The sequence below is a fragment of the Fulmarus glacialis genome, unplaced genomic scaffold, assembly GCF_000690835.1.
Source record: "Fulmarus glacialis isolate BGI_N327 unplaced genomic scaffold, ASM69083v1 scaffold1912, whole genome shotgun sequence".
NCBI classification, from domain to species: Eukaryota; Metazoa; Chordata; class Aves; order Procellariiformes; family Procellariidae; genus Fulmarus; species Fulmarus glacialis.
Window position 1 is genome coordinate 796 of NW_009198504.1, and position 17,924 is coordinate 18,719.

General features: G+C 52.8%; 1 protein-coding gene across 1 annotated transcript in view; it reads left to right on the forward strand.

Moving 5' to 3' along the window:
• Positions 1-4,226: 4,226 nt before the first annotated feature.
• LASP1 (LIM and SH3 protein 1) overlaps positions 4,227-17,924 on the forward strand; it is a gene marked incomplete at its 5' end in the record, with an annotated part of 26,981 nt that continues 13,283 nt past the window's right edge. Inside the window, one exon of the mRNA XM_009572926.1 lies at positions 4,227-4,321. Within this exon, the coding sequence (XP_009571221.1) occupies positions 4,227-4,321 (95 nt within the window). The remainder of the gene's footprint in view (positions 4,322-17,924) is intronic.

The window sequence follows — 17,924 nt, forward strand, 5'->3', positions numbered from 1 at the left end:
CATTTTTAACAGATGATGTTTCTTCCTTAAGCTGGGAATGGCTTGAAGCTGAACTATCAGCCCTGTGTCCCAGGGACCGTCCTGGTTGTTCGGAGCAGTGAAGTGGCTCTGTCTTCTGGAGCCTGTGCTGGCCTCAAGTAGCTGCAGGGTATCCAAACTGTGGATAATTGGAAGGGAAGCGGGGGGGGGGGACGCCCCGTTGCTTCCTCCTGCGCAGCCGGTGTCTGGGGTTTGTGCTACTTCTGAGCTGGCAATTGTGTATTGCCATGAGGGTATGGCTGATGTGCATCCTGAGACAGCGTATTCTAGCTGTTTGGGAGCAGGCAGGAGGCTGCAGTCATCACCTTGTATTTCTAGGGGTCTTGTTAGCTTTCTTTTGCTACAAATCATTGCGTGGTCGGCCTTGCAATACAGCACACCCCTAACCAAATGGCTCCCCCTCGCTAACTTCCCCTGTGTTAATTTTTCCTGGGGTTTCTGGCTGAAAGAGTCAACCCACTTCCCATAAAAGCACGGGATAAGCACGGTGTTATTAGAGTGGCTGTCCCCCTGGTTTTGCTCTACCCCGAGCAAAGTCGAAAGGGCAGTTCTGGCGTTGTTTGCATAAGCGCTGCTAGCGCTGAAGTTGAACCACAGGCAGCAATAATGACGGGCTTCTGGGAGGAGAAGCGTGCACGTCGCTGCCTTTAAGCCTTCAGTGCCTGTGCTGGTGTGTTGACAAGCAGATGTGCTTGGTTTTCTCCTGGTAGTGAAATCAGGAAAGTCCGTTTCCCTTCTGAGATTTACAGCAAATGAGGAAAACTTACTGCTTCATCAGGCTTTACAAATGCAGCGCAGCAGCTAGAGAAGTGAGACTGCCTGCTGACAGCTCCGACTTGGGTGAAACTCCGCCTGCGAGTTCTGCCTCTTGACTTTTCACATCGTCACCTTTCGAAAGGCAAATGCCCTGCTCCGGTTTGGGGAAATGGGTGGTGTTCCCTTCCCCCATGCCTCCCCGCCAGCACTCCAGATAAGGTGCTGGGTGATGTGGCGGGCTTCCGCTGTGGAAGTGACATCTCCTGTGCCGCCCGTCGCTGGAGCGGGTGTCGCAGGGTTTGGTGGTTGCAGCTGCAAATGCTGAACCCACATAAAGCTGATGTCAGATGACTTTTTCTAAAATAAGTAGAAGTTAGAATTAGCTGTTACAGTGCATTAAACCTGATCAAGGATTTGCCTTCAGCCCAAGGAGTCTCTCCTTACGTTGTCCTCTAACCCTTGAGTCTCAGGTGATGCTCGCTCCCAGATGTGGAGCAATGCCTTTTGCTCGGTGGGGGGATGTTGTGTGGCTGTAGCATGAGCTGTAAATGGATACACCGACATGTACTGTGGCTGTGAGCTCTGTCCCCAGATCTAGTCTGCTGTGAGCGGTAAAGTTGCTGAAAGGGCTCCATCTCTCCAAGAGCAGCCTGCCTGGACTGCAGCCAGCGTGCTTCTCGTAGAGCACGGCCTGCCGGGACGTGGGGTGAGCTGCGCCACGCAGTTGTACCTGGGATCGCCTCCAGATGTTTGGAGCACTTCAAACTTGGAATTGGAAAGAACAGGCATTAATGCTTCTCTAAAAACCTATTTGAAACTTGTCCTCTTTCTCTTCAGCCGTGCTGGAGAGTGAGCCGTAGCGTTACTGGAAGCCTACATAATTGCTGTTCCCCTGTGTCAGTTCTGTGTTGCAGCCCTCCTTTTAGTGCTGGTTTAGATTCGTGGATCTGGCATTAATACTGTCAGTGGTGAGATAAAGTTTAGGGGTAGCAAGACTTGGAGATAGGGGTAGTGCTCTCTGGATAGCTCGGCTGCCTGCTCAGGCTGCAGAGAGTCCTTTAAAAGAGCCGCAGGACAGAAACACCTCTGCTGAACAATGCCTAATGCAAACTGAGGCAAGAACATGCATTAATTGCTCTCTGGCTGGGGGTAAAGGCTGCCTGAGTGCATCGCTTCTGCTGTGCTTATTGTGGAGGCTGCCGCGGGCGGGGGGACAGCTGGCCTTGCCAGATACTCCTTGGCTCTTGGGAGCCTGGGTATTCCTCGGAGGAAGAGGCTCTGAAGTCATGTTGGCTGTCAGTTCATCTCTACATATTTATAGTGGCATCTCTGGTATTTATGCACAGCTATTACAGCGTTGTGAATGGCTGACAAGCTTGGAGAGGTCTGTTAATTACCTCTAATGTGGCAGTAGCTCAACTGAAAGGCTGTAACTTTCAAGATGCCTGAAGAACTCAGGACTTGGCTGTTGATCTGTCCTTAAAGAGTCTGAAAGCTGGGAGGGGGGAAAAATAATCCTGTGCAGGCTGGATGTGAAGAAGGGTGTTGGTACAGAGCAGCGCGTGGTGCAGTAAGAAGCCCCCTCTCGCTGTTAGCGGCAAGCTCTGGAGGAACTCGTATAACTAGAGGAAAAGAACAAATACGTTGCTCTGAGCAACTGAAACGAAGCAAATTGTCCTTCTGGGCTGAGTCATAGTCTTGTAGAGCCACGGAGGTGTTTGTGCACCGGGGTGTGGTACCTGTGGGTAGGTGGCACAAGGGCTTAGGCTTGGCTCTTGCTGTCTCCTTGCAGACTGAGCCAGTAGTTGCAGTAGTGGAAATGACTTTTTAAAAGCTTAAGGGTGGAAATCATAGCAACAACCGCCAGCTGTTCTCCCTGGGTTTGCTCACTGCATAGTAAATGTGTGCCTGGCTCCAAGTCCTGGGTGTCACACTGCAGGCTTGTTGACTGTAATCTACTTGGTATTACGAGCTGCTAATGTGGCTTTCGGCTTTTTCTTTCCCTGATTTTGCAGGGTGATGCTGGGCAGTTTGTGTGCTGTGCAGGGGGGCTTGCTGAAGGAGGGAGGGCAACCCTAGGGCAGGACTGCCTTACCTCAAGTGGGTAAAGACGTTGCTTTGAGTGAGTAAAGATGTTGCTTCGGGCTGCGCTTTCCCTGATGCACTGCTCCACCTCGGCTCCTGCCTGTGCGCTTTCCTTTCTGCAGTGCCTGGTCTGGTCCCTGGGAAGTCACACCAGACCCCTCAAGTCCCAGTGGCTGCGGCTGTTGGAGGAACCACGAAGTCCGGTCACTTGGTGACTCGCAGGGCATCAGCCTTGGTCTGCCTGGGGTAGAATTGCTTGGTAGCACCTCTGAGCTGTTCTCGTCGGGCTCCTTCCAGCCTAGAAAGCCACTCAGGCCAGTTAAATGCCAAGTGGAAATAAGTTTTTTAAGGCTACTCTTAAAGAAATTAAAACACTTCTTTAGAGTTCATTAGGTGTTGCAACTGGCAACGTAGGGTCATGATCTGAGTTTCAGGGAGTATGTCTTTAGCCTTGAGTCTGGGTGTACCTCACTGGTTAAAAGTGTGTTCAGGTGACAGACCTCAGGTGGGGTGTGGGGTCAACTTGAGGCTGCTGCCGCAAGAGCTGTTGGGGAGAGGATGCAAAAACTGCCTTCACCAAAATGTCAGGCTAGCAGCTCCTCTTCCTTGCTGCTGTCTCCCCAGCCCTGCCCCGTGTTAAGATGCAGCACTGGCAAGAGCAGTCATAGCTCTTGACAGCCCCACCGTGGGGGGGCTGAGGAGTGCTTGGGGTGATCCTCCGTCTTCTGGGGCTGTGGGGTTTGTGAGGTTGGGGATTAGCCACCTAAGTCGCAGGCAGAAGGGTGGTATCTGTGGTGAGGACCTTTGAGCCTTCTGTGTTGGACTGTCTGCTTCTCATGAGAACCTTTTCTTCTCTGTCTTCGTTTCCTTGGCTCGGCAGCCTCACCTGACCTGCTCTTCTGGCTATCTCTTGGCTAACATCAGCAAAAAACCTAAAGTAGCAACTTTGAAGCCTGTAAACCACAGCTGTTAACTCTGCTGACAGTCTCCCTGCTCACAGGGGTTTATGTTGTGCCTCTTTCATAGTAAGAGACTTCTATCCTGTGTTTGGTTGAGCCAAATGAATTCCTGGCCTGGAGATAAGGAAGCAAGATGCTGCTGTAATGCAGGTCACAAGTGTTGCTGCCCTGTTGAGATAAGATGCATTGGGAGGGTTGGGGGGATTTACTTGTGTCCTAAACTGGCAAGAATATTGTCTGTCCTCTAGGTTTTGCAGGGGTCATAGATGCCATCACTGACATCTCTAGGCTGGAAAAGCTGCTGAGTTTGAGTTGCGCGATTCTAGTGGGACGTGGCCCTGTTTTGCAAGTCACTCGTGTTAATGATTCTCTTGTCTCTGTTTCCAGTTCTGGCATAAAGCATGTTTCCACTGCGAGACCTGCAAGATGACCCTAAACATGAAAAACTACAAGGGCTACGAGAAGAAGCCGTATTGCAATGCGTAAGTCTGCTACCTGCTCTTGTTGCCACTGAGAAAGCGTTGGGCCTGGGAGATGCTGTAGAATTTGCTGGACCTTCCTCCCTCTTAAGCACTGGTCCTCGCCTCCTGAAATGAGAGTTGTGGGGAACCCTGCCTCTGCAGAAACTGTCTTTCCCTGCTGCTCTGCAGCATTTTCTGGGAGTGCACGTGAAGCCCTGGCTGAAGGGGCCACACATGGCAATTAATGCCAGTATTAAAACAGTGGTTTCCAGGCTTAAATGCCAGCTGATGGCCACAGCCCCAGTTCCATCTTAGGCAGACAAAAGGTGCATAAAATTCAAATACAGGCAGGTATTTACATGGAGCTTATCTTAATCTGTATCCCGTTAAAGAAGGGGAAATGAAAAGGTGTTTATACACCCCAACTGAACACAGGTATTTGGGGAGAGGAGAAATGCCCTTTTGTGCAGGGGGAATGGGATGTGTGAAACAGTCAGGGACATGGGTGTGCTCTGCTGGGCTCATGGCCAAGGGCATTCACCCAAATCTACTGTCACTTGCCCTGGATGTTATGAAGGTAAATACAGCTTGAATGCAAGATCCTTCTCCCGAGCAGCATGGGGGAGATGGAGGCAGAGCAGGGTACAATGGGAGCAGCTGCCTATACCACACCTCAGTTTGCTTTCCTGGATCTTTCAAGCTGCTTCTGAGTGGTGGATGTTCACTGGCCCCTGTTTTTTTTTCTTCTTAGCAAAAAGTACCCTTAATTGTGCACAGCTTTCTGGGCTCTGCTGTTGCATAATGAACTCTAGTCCCTGCTCAGCCCATAGGGAAGCACTGAGCTCTATGTACCTGACGTTTCTTAATGTCTATAAAGCAGCTTTGCAATAAGATTTTTGTAGCTGCTTCTTATACATTAACAGTTCTTAGAAGGAAAATTAGATAAGATAATACTACTTAGCACTTGTATAACATGGTCCATTCACAGAGTACTTTAAAAACATTAATCCTGACAACATCCTTGTAAGATGGATATTACCCTATTAAGGTCTAAGACAAGTAGAAAGGAGAAGTGGTAAGACCATCAGCCATGCGGTGCCTTAGCAAAAACTTCCTACTTCTGTAGCTCTACTGTAGGTTGGTTATTGCTGATATCAGGTGTTGATGATGACCTTGGACAAGTCACAATCAAAACTTCTGTCGAACTGGGATGAGACTTGTAGCATTCAAGTCTCAGCTGGTAATGGTTGTGTCTTGGGATCTCACTTGAAATGCAGGGTGGCAATTGTGTGAACAGTAGCAAATAACTCTTGGTTATCTAGTTGTATGGGGGCCACCAACACTATTAGAGCTCCAGCTTCTGAGGTGAAATTGGGAACTTCCTGGAGTACTGGAGTAGTATGAGGAGCAAATCTGTGGTCTGAGGCAGGGTGAACTGTTGATTAGAGGGACACTTGGACTGTGCAGGTGTCTCAACCTGCCGTGATGGTGGTCCAACCAGCTTGGCATCTGTGAGCTTGAGACCTTGATTTGCAGAGAGCTGCAGGAGATAAGACCCCTGAGCTCTTCTTAGGTTCAGCTCTTCTTTTGGTTCAGTGTCCTGAACCAAAGCTTTCTTTTCTGGATCGTGGGCACCCTGATACCAGCTCTGGCAGAGAGCCTTGCCTGGCACACAGAGCTGGGGCATGCCCACCCCTGGTGCTTCTGCCTCTGGCCGCAGGGATGGGCCTGGGGTCCTGTTCTTGAGCTCTCTCTCTGCTGGAAGGGAAGTGGGATAATAATGGGAAATTCCTGAGATTCCAAGGAGTCTGCGCAACCTCTACCCATCTCAGTTTCTCAACCCCCTCTGCTGAGAGCTCCCTTTGATGCTGGCTTGCTGTCTTAACCCTTTCACAGCCTCCCTGAAGAAGAGGCAGCTCTCTGTCTTGCCTCTACCCCAGGGTAGCCCTGGATGTTCAAAGTTGTGCACAGAAACCCGCATTAAATGCTTTGTTCTTCCTACCTTGCCTGGCGATGCCTTAAAGCGAAGGGAAGTGAGAGCAGCTGAAGACTGCTGGCACAGAAGCTTTGCCTCCGGCAGCTGCCAGCCCCTGGTTTGCTGGGCTGCAGGCTGTACGGTTGCAGTGCCCAAACGTGGGGTGAAGGGAAGCTCCAGCCAGAGGAGGTGGGTCTGGTTCCTTCTCAGCTGCTGTCCCTGGAGTATTCTGGGGAGGAAGAAATGTCCAGGCAAGGTGAGTGTGTCTGGCACAAGGAGAGCCCAGAAGGAGCCCACCCTTTCCAAACAGCTTTTGCTGATGTTGGAGTTGAGGGGCAACATCTTCTATCCCCCGAGAAGGGGGTGGAAAAGCAACGTTTATGCTGGCAGGGAAGAGGCTGCTTTTCTGAACATGCTTAGCACAGGGTCTCTTCTGTTTGAGCCATGGCTTTCTGCCAAATTCCTGAGTTTCTTTCTTCAAGAGAGCAGGAGGAAGAGGGCTGGGCTTCCTCCCTATCTGACATTACCCCAGCAATAAATCTGTGTGAAGCCTTTCAAGAAGGTGGCTGGTTAACTCTGCCCTCTACCCTCCCATGCCCATCAGTGTCGGGAACTTGCTTGGTGGCAGATGTGACCGTGTCCACCCTCCTCACGTACCTCTTGTGACTTCAGCTGGGTACTGGGGTGACTGGCTGTTCACTGGAAGTAGCATTCAAGGCTGGGCTCATCTCTTTACATGAGCACTTTAAACTAGAAGAGGTAGAAGTGGAGGAAGGGCAATATCCAGGTGAAGTTTGAGACTTCTGCAAATGAAGGGTGGGGGAGAGCTGGGCTGCAAAGGACAGGCAAGACTGCATATGAGTTCAAGGGGACCGGCTGCTCCCAGGTATGCATTATATATAGGCTTTTATTTCTTGTTGAGCTGAAGGGATAACAAAGCTCTGTGCTGCAGCTGGCAGGGGGGGGGATTGGGGCTGTGAGTCCCAAATGGAGGTGGTACCTGCAGCAGAAGGGCTCTGGTCCCCTCCTTCCAGACAACGCTAGTGACTGGCAGCTCTGCTTTGCCTCGGCAGTGGCTCAGCATGCAGCACAAATCTGTGCCTTGAAAATCCTGTCTGAGAGTTCAAAGCTGTATATTCGGTCTGGGGAGTCGGCATCTTCAGAGACATCACTGGGCAGTGCTGTTGCTTGAAATGCAGAGAGGAGCTCGGGTACGCCTGGGTGTGGAGCTGTGTTGAGGTGGGGGGAAGGAGCAGTATCCTGGGCAAGAGGCTCCTTTTCTGCCTCTGTTCTTGGCTACAAGGTTGTTCTCATCTCCCTTGAGGACATCTAGACGAGACGTGAGGCTAGACTTTACCTCGGAGCTGTGGGTTTGCCTGAATTCGTGCTGATGTACAAGCAATTGCCCTGTTGGATGTACCTCTGCTTGGAAAGCCCTGCGCTGGCTGCATGTGCATCCCCTGTGCTGGCATCCTGCTGCCGGAGCACGGCTGATCAGAGGGGCCGTCTCTGTCGCCTGCACACCCCACAGAGCTGGATTTTTTTTTTATTTCCTTACTGCTGCAGACTAGCTGGCAGGAAGTTAATGGCCTACTTGCTCAGCAGTCCCTCCTCCCCCACCAAGGAGAGGCAGCCTGGCCTGATGTGCAGCATCCTTTGTTTGAACATGCACGGGGAGATGGTGCTGCCGGCCGAGCCCCTCTGCTCACCTTTGCTGTAGTCCTGGCTCAAGCGGCCCCGACAGTGCAGAGCACAAGGAAATCGCGGTGCTGCTGCGTCTCCACATCCCCCTTGCTAAACCACATTTTTTCCTCCTCAAAAAGGGGCTAAAGGCTAAGCGAGACTGCCAAAAATATCTTACGTAGGTGTGTCGGCAGGGTCCCCGCTCCCTCCATCTGCCGTACTTGCATGACTTCAGCTTTCCTTCAAGGAGTTGACTTTCCTTGCAGAGAAACCACACCCGGCGCGGCGGTGGCGTGTGTGCCGGATGTGTCCCGGGGGATCGGGATCTCAGGGCTGACATTCCTCTTCGCTGAGTCAGGACAAGCGGCTCCCAGCTCGGCAGCTGCCCTGCCCGGCTTACCTAGACCTAGCACCTAGTGTTACCGGGCCACAGCAACTCTGAACGGGAGCTGTAAAACCTTTAATTCCTGGCGATGACCCGAAGAACCTCCCTGGCAGATTTCTCACCGTTAAGATCCTTGCATTTCCATGCAGAGCAAGCAGTCCGATACCTCTGGGCTAACTCCTTGCTTGGAAAAAGTTAGTGAGCGGCTCTGAGCTTCACAAGGAGCCAGTGATCTGTTCTTGGCGTTCCTCTCTGCTCCATCTGGTAGCAGCCTACTACGTTAATAAAGTGATCTTCCAAGTTTGGGGGGGGCAGGAAGGGAATGCTGGGACAGAGTCCAGGTGTTTATCCCATGCTTTATTTGTGCTGAGTTTCTGGATGAGAAGAACTGCCTTTCTGTTTTGGTGTGCACACTTTGCATGCCGTGGAGCTCTGTACAGTCTGCTTTTTGTCTTGGTGTAAATGAAAGCTGGCCTCCCCATATGCTGCCGGGGAGGGGGGAGGACCCCCAACACATGGCTTTGAGGAGCTGGGGGATACAGGGTATTTCTGCTTCACCTCTGCTGTGTTTGGGGAAGGGCTGACTGCTGCATCTTCTGTGGGGGAGAGGGGATATGGTATATGGGAAAGCTCTCCTGAGTAATGCCGTGATTAATGGTTGGAAGGCTGCAAATGTTAGTGAATCCTCTTTGGGGTGGAGCCTCTGGTTGCTGGAGTGTTTGGGGATGACTTACTCCAAGTGCTGTCTGTGAACCACGGACCTCTCACAGCTGATACTATTCCTCCTGGAAATCCAAAACCCTTCTCTAGGGCTCTGCTACCCCTCCTCCCACCCATCCACAGCCGTTACCTCCTCTCCATGGCTGGAGATCAGTTTGAATCACTGATGCCCTGGTATGCACAAGCCAAAGTGTTTGTGGGTGAAGCCTCTGCAAAGGTGGGAGAGGGGGCAAGGGAAAATCTCATCATGACTCTCCGCAGGTTACTCCTCTCCCTCCCGGGCTCACCCTGCACTGCCATGTTGCTCCTTCCCAATAGCCCCAGGTGTTCTCCACCCACCTGGCAGATGTTTCCCAACTGCTCCTGGAGTTAGGAGAAGGAGAATATGTGCTCCTGCTTCAGGCGTGTGGTGCCTGCTTATTGTTAAAGACTAAACCATCTCATCCTAGCAAAGCAGATGGTAAGTGAGCTTGTTCTCCAAGAAACACTATCCCCCGTAGTCAGGGTGTGCTGTGTCGGTGGGTGGGGGTCCTCCCGCTGTCACTGTCCTGCTGTGCATGGAGTGCAGCAAAACCGAGCCAGCTTCCCCACTCCTCCTGCCCTGGGCTGGCAGGCAGCAGCGCAGCTCACCCTGCACGGGTGGGTTTGTGGGTTCAGGCAGAGCTCCAGGGCTTGGCAGCTGCCTGCAGCCCTGCCCGGGGAGGGGGCAGCAGCCACGCAGCGTCCTTGGAGCCAGGAGCGAGGGTTTGGGCTGAGTCCGCAGCAAGGGCTGCCCAGCATTGACCTCGCTGGGGGGGCAGGCTGCAGATGAATGTTGACTTTCCTAAACTTGCTTATCCATGCCTGGGGCCAAAAAACCATGTGGAAAAACCCAGCTCTGTTGCGATGTCTGCTCTGTTCCCATAAACAGCAGTAGGGGGAGGACAGGACAGGCACTGCTCTGTTTGGGGGGCTCAGCAGTGGGAGGGGGGAGCAGCATGACGAGCAGAGCCCTTTCCAGAAGTGACTTCTGACTTCACAGCTTGGCAACCCCTGTTCTCCTGCATTCACTTGAAATCTTTCCATTATGGATTGAAGCAGGTTTGTGAAAACACGCTGTTTTTTACTTAGGCAGCGTGCTGCTCTGCAACACCCTCGGTAAGTGCTGGCAGAGCCTTTGGGGAGATGGATGCTGCCTGCGCTCACGGAGAGCAGAGCTGGCTGAGCAAAACCCTGCTCCCCGCTGCTATCCCATGCCGAGACAGCCGTGCTAGAGCTGGTGGCGAAGGGTTTTGCTTCTCCTGCCTCCTCCAGCCCTGTGCTAGCCTGGCACCGATACCCTGGGTGGGCAATGGGAGGGTCTTGGAGAAACAGTATCCTACAGAGTTGTGCTCTGAGTTACATTATGCAAAGCCAGTTTTGAGGCAGGCTGAGAGCAGATGCTGGGAGAAGGCAGCAGCTGCACACGTGCTGCACACGTGGAGGGCTGGACCAGCCATTTTGGCAGCCTCTCCCCAGAAATGCTGGGAGGAACTGAAGTCTTTCTCTGCAGCCTGCTCTTTTATAGTAGGATGTTCGCAAGCCCTCTGCAAAGCGGCGTGGTGCTGCTTTTATTATTAAAAAAAGAACAGTTTATTTTGTTAAGCTTGTCCCCAAGAATCAGCAACTCTTTGAAAGGCAGGATGTGAACTTGGGAGCCTTTTGGCAGAGCAGAGCCTATTACTTCCTTTGTTTAACTCTTCTTTTCCGAAACCCTGATACAGCTGCACTAAGGTGACTGTCACCTCTCGGAGGTGCAGGTTTGTGGGTGGGGAAGGGACAGTGTATTTGCATCCAGTGCTAAAGTCTGTGCTGCTGCTTGCTGGACAAGTCTGCCAAAAGCACTTGCTTAAAGCAGCCTGTATTGAACACAAGCAACACTTTGAGCTAGAGAGGCTCTTCTAAACACTCAGTCATCTCACACATGATCTACGGTGTAAACTAGCCTTGCTGGAGTAACAGATACGGGTTTCTGAGTCGTGCTGAAGATGCCAAGTCTGGGTCCTGTAGCTAACAGACCTGCATCAGTTGGCTCTTTGTAGAACAGCTGGACGGTGCCATGATGCACTTAAATGAGTTTTTACGGATGTGTCCCACCAGTCTCTTTACTGGAGAAGTTTAACTCTGTTTCCAGCTTGTGCGAAGCTCCAAAGGCAGAAGTTCAAGTGCTGCCACTTAACTTCGCTTCCTGGGAAGGCAGCTGTCGGGGGCAAATGCTGCTTTTAGGGCAAGACTGGGATGTCATGGGGTGCAAGTGCTTGGAGAGTTGCATTGATCTGGAGGCGAGATCACTGGCAAACCCTTTACGCTACTGCTCTGGGTCCAGGAACGTGAAAATACTGCCCAGGTGTCATCGACTTATGGGTCACAAGGAAACTGGGACCAAGGTGCTGGTGTGGGGCTGTTTCTGGTCAGTCTATGGGGAGGAGGGGTCTGTGCTTTCCAATGTCCCTGCCAAAGGAGCTTCCTACCTTAGCCTTGCCTTTGGTCGCGCAGCAATTGCTGGTGGCTCCTCAAGTGAACCGGGTGAGCTCTTTTTGCCGTGGCTGTGCGAGGGTGTCCATAGTGATGCTGGGGGAAAAGACAGAGCTGCTCAGGGACAGGCTGTGAGATGCCCAGAGCAGACGGACCATTATCGCACAGGAACCCTGTGACTCGCTGTTAGCAGTGGGGTAAACTTTCATCTGCCTCGGAGTTGCTGTACTCCTAATGTGGGAGCCAGGCGGGCTCTATCTGGCCAGAGGAGGCTCGATTGACCTGATTTAGCAATGCAACAAAAAATGCCTCGTCTCTGGTGGCTGTGGCTGGACTGGCGCAGCCTCCCTGGGGTATCTTGCCAAGGGCTCATACGCAGGGTCTTGCTGCGGGCCATACAGCTCCTCTTTTTGGAGGAGGCACTGTGTGCGCTGGGGTTTTGTGGGTTTTCGAGGGTGGTGAGCAGCCGCCCCTTTTGTGGATGGCACCTGCCCAGCTGGAGGTGTTGCTGTGATGCAGAAAGCAAGTGGTTGGGACTGTGTCTTGGGAGGGGCAGATGCCCCATGCCTAGCTGGGGGCTGGCTGCCTGCACAGGGCGGGCGACCTCCGGAAAGTGGGGCTGTCTCTGCCATCACTGTGCTCCTCCCCTCTTGAGCTGGCTGTTCAATTACTTTTGCAGCGTGTGAAATCTGGGGTGGCTTTTCTTAGCATCTCTCCTGATGGGTGTAATCACCCGAGGTCCTGTGGAGCTGCAGATTAAAGGGGGTATTTTTCTATCAGCCCCAAGCAAGGATACGATGCTGCCGCTGCCTCCCCGAGTGCCAAGCCTTCGCTCCGTCACGTGTCCCTCTGCCCCATATACTCGCATGCCGCTTCCCTTAATCTGACAGCAACCCCCCGCGGCGGGGGATCGGGCTGGGGGAGGGATCCCGTGTGTCCCATTCGTTAAACTCTAATCAGGCAGAGGATGGATGCCAGCAGTGTCTGTGAGGAGAGACCCCGAAGTGCAGGGCCAATCCATCGGCCGTCTGGCGGCTCTGCCCCCAAGACCATCGGTCGTTAAAATAATCCGTGTCTGCCTGGCTGACGGAGCAGCTGCGGGGATGCTGAGGGCTTGACATGCACTCACCCTGCCTGGGCTCTGCACCCCTCCTGCTTCGCAGCATCACCAAAGCTGCAGAGCACCGCTGGTCCCCGAGACCCACCGAAACTTGGCTGCCTTCCTGCTTCACCCTCCCGCATCCCTGTACCCTCAGGCAGAGGAAACACCGTGATGCTCCTACCAAAACAGGAGCAAAGCGTTCGGATCCTGTTGTAGCATCAGCCAGAAGCAGGAGCCAGGGGCACCTTTCTCCAGGTAGCTCCCATGGGTATTTTTTCCCTGGCTCCCATTTGTTCTTGAAAGGTTACTGGTTTTGCCTGAATAGCTATTACTTAGCAGCAGACTTTACACAAATGTCACATCTAAGGGTGCGTGGGACTAATTATTTCCTTGCCGTTTGTCAGAAGAGGGATGGTTTGAAGCAGCTTCCCCCCCGTTTGTCTTCTCAGCCGCTTGTGCCTGAAGCCTGGGGAGCCTGGAGGGTTTTTCTAACGGCCCTTCAGGGCTCCATCTTCCCTTAACGTGACTTTTGTTCCCTGCATGGTTCTCTACCTGTTGCACTAACTTAGGAAACAAGTGTTTCTGCACTAGAGGAAGAGAGTGAAGAGCATCAGGGCAGGTGTGCACGTGTTATGGGAGCGTACACAAGTGTGATGCTGGCAGGGGACCTGCTGGCAGCAGCCAAACGAGATCTTGCAGTGTGATTCCTTCTGCAGCTGCTGGCAGAAAGCTTCTTCCTCCACGGACTTTGGGCTCAGCACTGCATGGAGGTTGCTGTGGTGGGCACCAAAATTCCTTCTGGTTCCAGTTTTGGAAGCCTTCGGCTCTGGTCCCTGTTGGTGAGGGTGGCTGTTCGGTAGTTGCACGGGTGGATTTGGCGTGTGTTGCTCACGCTTCTTCTGAAAGAGCGAGGCAGGCTGAGCAATAAACACCCTCCCCCTTCCCTGCTTCTCCAGCCAAGACCTATTTATGTTGACGGCTGGGGGAGGGCAGCGAGGACCCACAGCTCTGCTCCTTCCTCAGCTGTAACTGTGAGAAGGGGGAGAACAGGGTCTGCTCCACCACGAGACCACCCCACGCGAGGAGGGGCGAGCCCATCTTCGCTGCAAATCCCGCAGACGCCCTGTTCCCACGCACACGCTGCCTCCCGCGCTCCCAACCCAAGGCAATTCACTCACTGCTTTCTCATTAAGGTTTAATTTATTGCTGACTATTACTGTGGCTGATTCTCATGCATAGGAGATGGTTTTCCCCTCTCCGCTGTGTGGCAGGGATCCGGGCGTCTGTGTTTGAACTGGCTGGGCAGGGGGAAGCGCTGGCTTCGGCAGTTGGGGGCTGTCGCCTCTCCTGCATCAGGAACCCCTGGCCTTAAATTCCCCCGGACTGAAATGCCTTTTCTTTATCAGCCAGATCTCATGAGCCGGGGAGAAAAGCGATGCCTAATCTTAGGGGAAGACACTCAACTTGTGCATTTCTTCCGACGTCTAATGCAGATGGACAGATTACTCCTGCCTCCTAACAACAGTCTGTAGGGGCTCGAGGCTGAGTAAAAAACTGCCTCAAATCCTTGGGAGGTTTCCTCAAAATCTAACAGAAGCGGAAACCTAATTCTAGCTTAGTCTGTGCGGTCTGTGGCTATCTTTTCCTCTCCCTCGCCAGAGTGCGGCTGTAGCAGGGCACAGCCCGCTGTGGGTACGGTTCCTGTAAATGCAAGAAGCAGGGCCGTTAGCTGCCTTTCAGATTATTTTTATTTTTCCTCCCCTACAACCATGGCTTTTCAGTTTCTGAGCTCTACGGGGATGAATTTCTCTGTTTCCAGCCCTCGCAGTGACTGGGGCTTCCCTTCTCCCTGCATCCGGAGGCTGCTGCCGGGGACTCATCTTCTCCCAAGCATTATTAGCATGCCCAGGGCATGGGATGCGGTTGCCATGGCAATGGGATGATTTCAGCTGGCAGCACCAGCAGATAGTACGGGAGCTCCTGGGCTGTGGCTGAGCTGTAAATGCAGCTCTGGCTGGCGGTGCACACAACTTAAAAATTGCATTTGCCCTTCACGGGAGCCGTATGTCTCACTGTGTGGCTTTCCTGCCAGCCTGCGGGCTGCGTGCAGCGCTCTATCCCTGTGCCCTTCAGGGGATGGAGCTGTTAAAATTGGGGATCTCTGTAAAAACTGTGGCTGAGCAGCAGGAAAAATCTTCTGGATTTGCAAAGACCCTGGGCAGTGGTGATGGCACTTGGCTGTCCTCACAGGACTGGGACAGAGCTCTGTTCCCATCCTCATGGTAGGTCTGGGGCTGGTCTGCGTAGCCTGTTGCCTTCCAGACCTGATCTGCAAATGGAGAATTAGCGATCAGGGAGGGCATTTGGGTTTTGAGCTGTTTGTACTTAAAAGGTGGCTTTGTTTTCTCTGACCTTGGTCTGAGTCAGGCGGTGACTTCCAAGAAACTCAGGAAAGCGCTCCAGGATGCAAGCGGTAGCTCGGGTAAAACAAGAGACAAGTCTCACGACTGTCCTTTTGTGCCCCCATAAGCGGAGGTAGTGCACTTATTGGATTAGCACTACTGTTAATTAAGCCCCAACTCCCCTAGCAGCTGCCTAATGGCACCTGGGTTTGGACAAAAAAAATGCCCATCTCCTGCTGATGGTCTTGGCTCCTGACTCTGCCCAGCAGATACCAACCTCCCCGTAGCCGTAACGCTTCCGAAGGGGAAAGGAGTCATCCCTGCGAGCAGCTGAGGTGTAGCACCCCTTGAGCAAGGGCTGTTAAATGCAGCCTCCTTTGACGTGTGCTGCCTCGGCCACCGAAGCTTATGGGCTACTGAGAAGGGTTTTTGTCACCTCTGCGATGACAAAAGGGCCCGCTTCTCTGGATGTTGTCTCTTCAAGGTATGAAGTCATTAACCCAGCAACTAGTGTGATTGCAGCAGCGTTTACAGGAGCAATCTTTGCTAACCAGAGGCTAAGCCAGGCCAGTGTAATTTAGACCGAGCCCTTCCCCAGCCCCCCAGGCTGTTCATCTCTGCTGGCAGCAGACAGCAGCTGGTGTGGATTTGGTCCCAAGGTGTCTTATGCTGTTTTGCTGCTTCTAAAGTGTCACTTGCCGGTGCAGCTCCCTGGCAAAGGCTCAGCTACTGCCACTGCTGAAGTGTCCGGCAGAGATGTGGGTCAGGATAGTGCCCATCCAGACAGCCACACTCCAGTAGCACTGGCTGCCAGGAGGTCAAGAACTGTGGCCAGAATGTCCAGAGCACTTAAATCAATGGCAAACCCGTGCCCAGTTCTGCATTGTGGTGTTCACCCGGTGTCTGCTGCTCCTGGTGAGCGCAGGACCCTCCTGGAGAACCAGATTTTATCATTATTGGAGTCTTAATGCAGGAATTTCTCTGCACCAAGCCGCAGGCAGTAGCTTGGTGAAATGTCTGCCTTGATATTGTATCCCAGTGTGAAATCTTGACATACCAGTGCCCGAAGGTAGTGGGGAAGGGAGCCTGAACACACAGTATTATATCCCCTCTAATCAGATTAATCTAAACAGAGATTAAACTATATCCTTCAAGCAGTTGGTGATCTGTCGTTTGTCTAAAACTGATTCTTGTCCTTTTCGATCTTATTGCTGGATGCTGGGGGGGGCTGTGGAGGGTTAATTTTGGCTTACTTGGTGTGGATACAGCTGTGTCCTCTCTGCTCCCCCATGTGCTGGTGAAGGGTGAGGGCTGGCTGGGGTCTTATGGTTGATGCTCGTGGGATGGCTGTCCTCAGATGGGCAGAGTATTTCCCATCCCTCTGGGACCCTGCTGTTGACTCCCACCTCCCCTAAAGCAGCAGGCAGCTGGGATGGTGGTGATGAGCCATGACAGTAGATGATGTCCAGCAGGACAAGACCTGGAGCAGGGAGGTGTGGTGTATTTTTGGCGGGGGAAGCTGGCTGGAGGGTGGGTTCCCCTGCCATGCTGTGCACCGCAGGGCTGGGGAGGCGAGCAGGCAGTGAGCTGCTGCTTGCTGAGTTGTCTTTTCCCCTTTCTGCAAACCACATCTGCATTGTTTGGTTTCTGGGGGAGGGGGGGGGTCTCTATTTTTTCAGTGAGGCTGAGGCAGCTATTTTTATTCTCGAGTTTCCTGCATTGCTGCTTTACTGAGGTATGTGCTGCTCTTGCAGGTCTGTGGTTGCCTATCTGTTGCTGTCCTGCTCCAACAGTACTGCTATAAGGCAGCAGCTTTCAACCAGACTCCTCCATGTGCAGCTGGCTTTCTGCTCATTTACCCTCATTTGACCACATTTCGATTAGCCTTGGGCAGAGGTGCTAAGGCTGATTCTGTAAATAGATAATTGCTAATGCTGGAGCAAACAAGCTCCCAAAGCACAGCCCAGGGGCTTCTTAAGACCCACAAAGACCCATTTCATGTGGTCTGGGAAGGGACAGGAGCTGCCGCTCTCCCATAGTTCGCTGCGTAGCCCTCAGGTGAGAGCTTGGTTCAGCCACCAGTTGGGCTACATGGATGGAGATGTGGGAACTGGAGGCTGCACAGACTGAGTTACAGCCTTGAAACTGGGATCAGCGTTGTGCTCAAAGCCTTCAGATCCCCAAGAGTGAGAGAGACCTCCCAGCTGTCCTCTGCGAGGAGCCGCAGTCTGTTTTCAGTGGACTGCTTAGCCCTGGTCACCTCTTTCAAGAGCTACTACAGTGAGAGGACAGTCGGATTGCCTGGCTTTGCAAGAGAAATTATCCAAGTTCTTGCATGTATTTGAAAGTGAAACTGAGCTGCAGCATGAGACGCTGCTGTGCCGCCCCAATGCCACGCGTGTTCAGCGTGAACCAGGGGTGATGCTGGTGCTGTCTCTGTGCCTCCCACCCGCTCTCCTGTGCTAGGCAGTAACTTTCCTAAAATCCTGTAGTCTTTCTGCCACTGAATTTGGGAGTCCAGCTTTAACTCTTGTGAAAGAGAAACCTCTGGTCCTTTCAAAAGGCAGTTTTCCCCTTCTTGTTCTCTATCTGCATTATAAGCCCAAAGTGCTGCCGTGGAATGTCTTCAGTTTCTTTGCCGTCCCACGAGAGCAGTTGCCATCTGTTCAGTGTCAGATTTCCTCTCTGGGCATTTCCTGGGGAGCGTTGTGCACGGAGGGCTTTGCCTCCACGGTGGCCAGTGCTGAGCAGCCTGGAAACGTTCCTCTTGCAAACGGTTTCCTCTGCACCACTTAGTCCTCCAGATACAGCGAGGCTGGCTGCCAGGACTGGATCTGGCCGTGGGCAAGAGGGTCGTCCGTGAC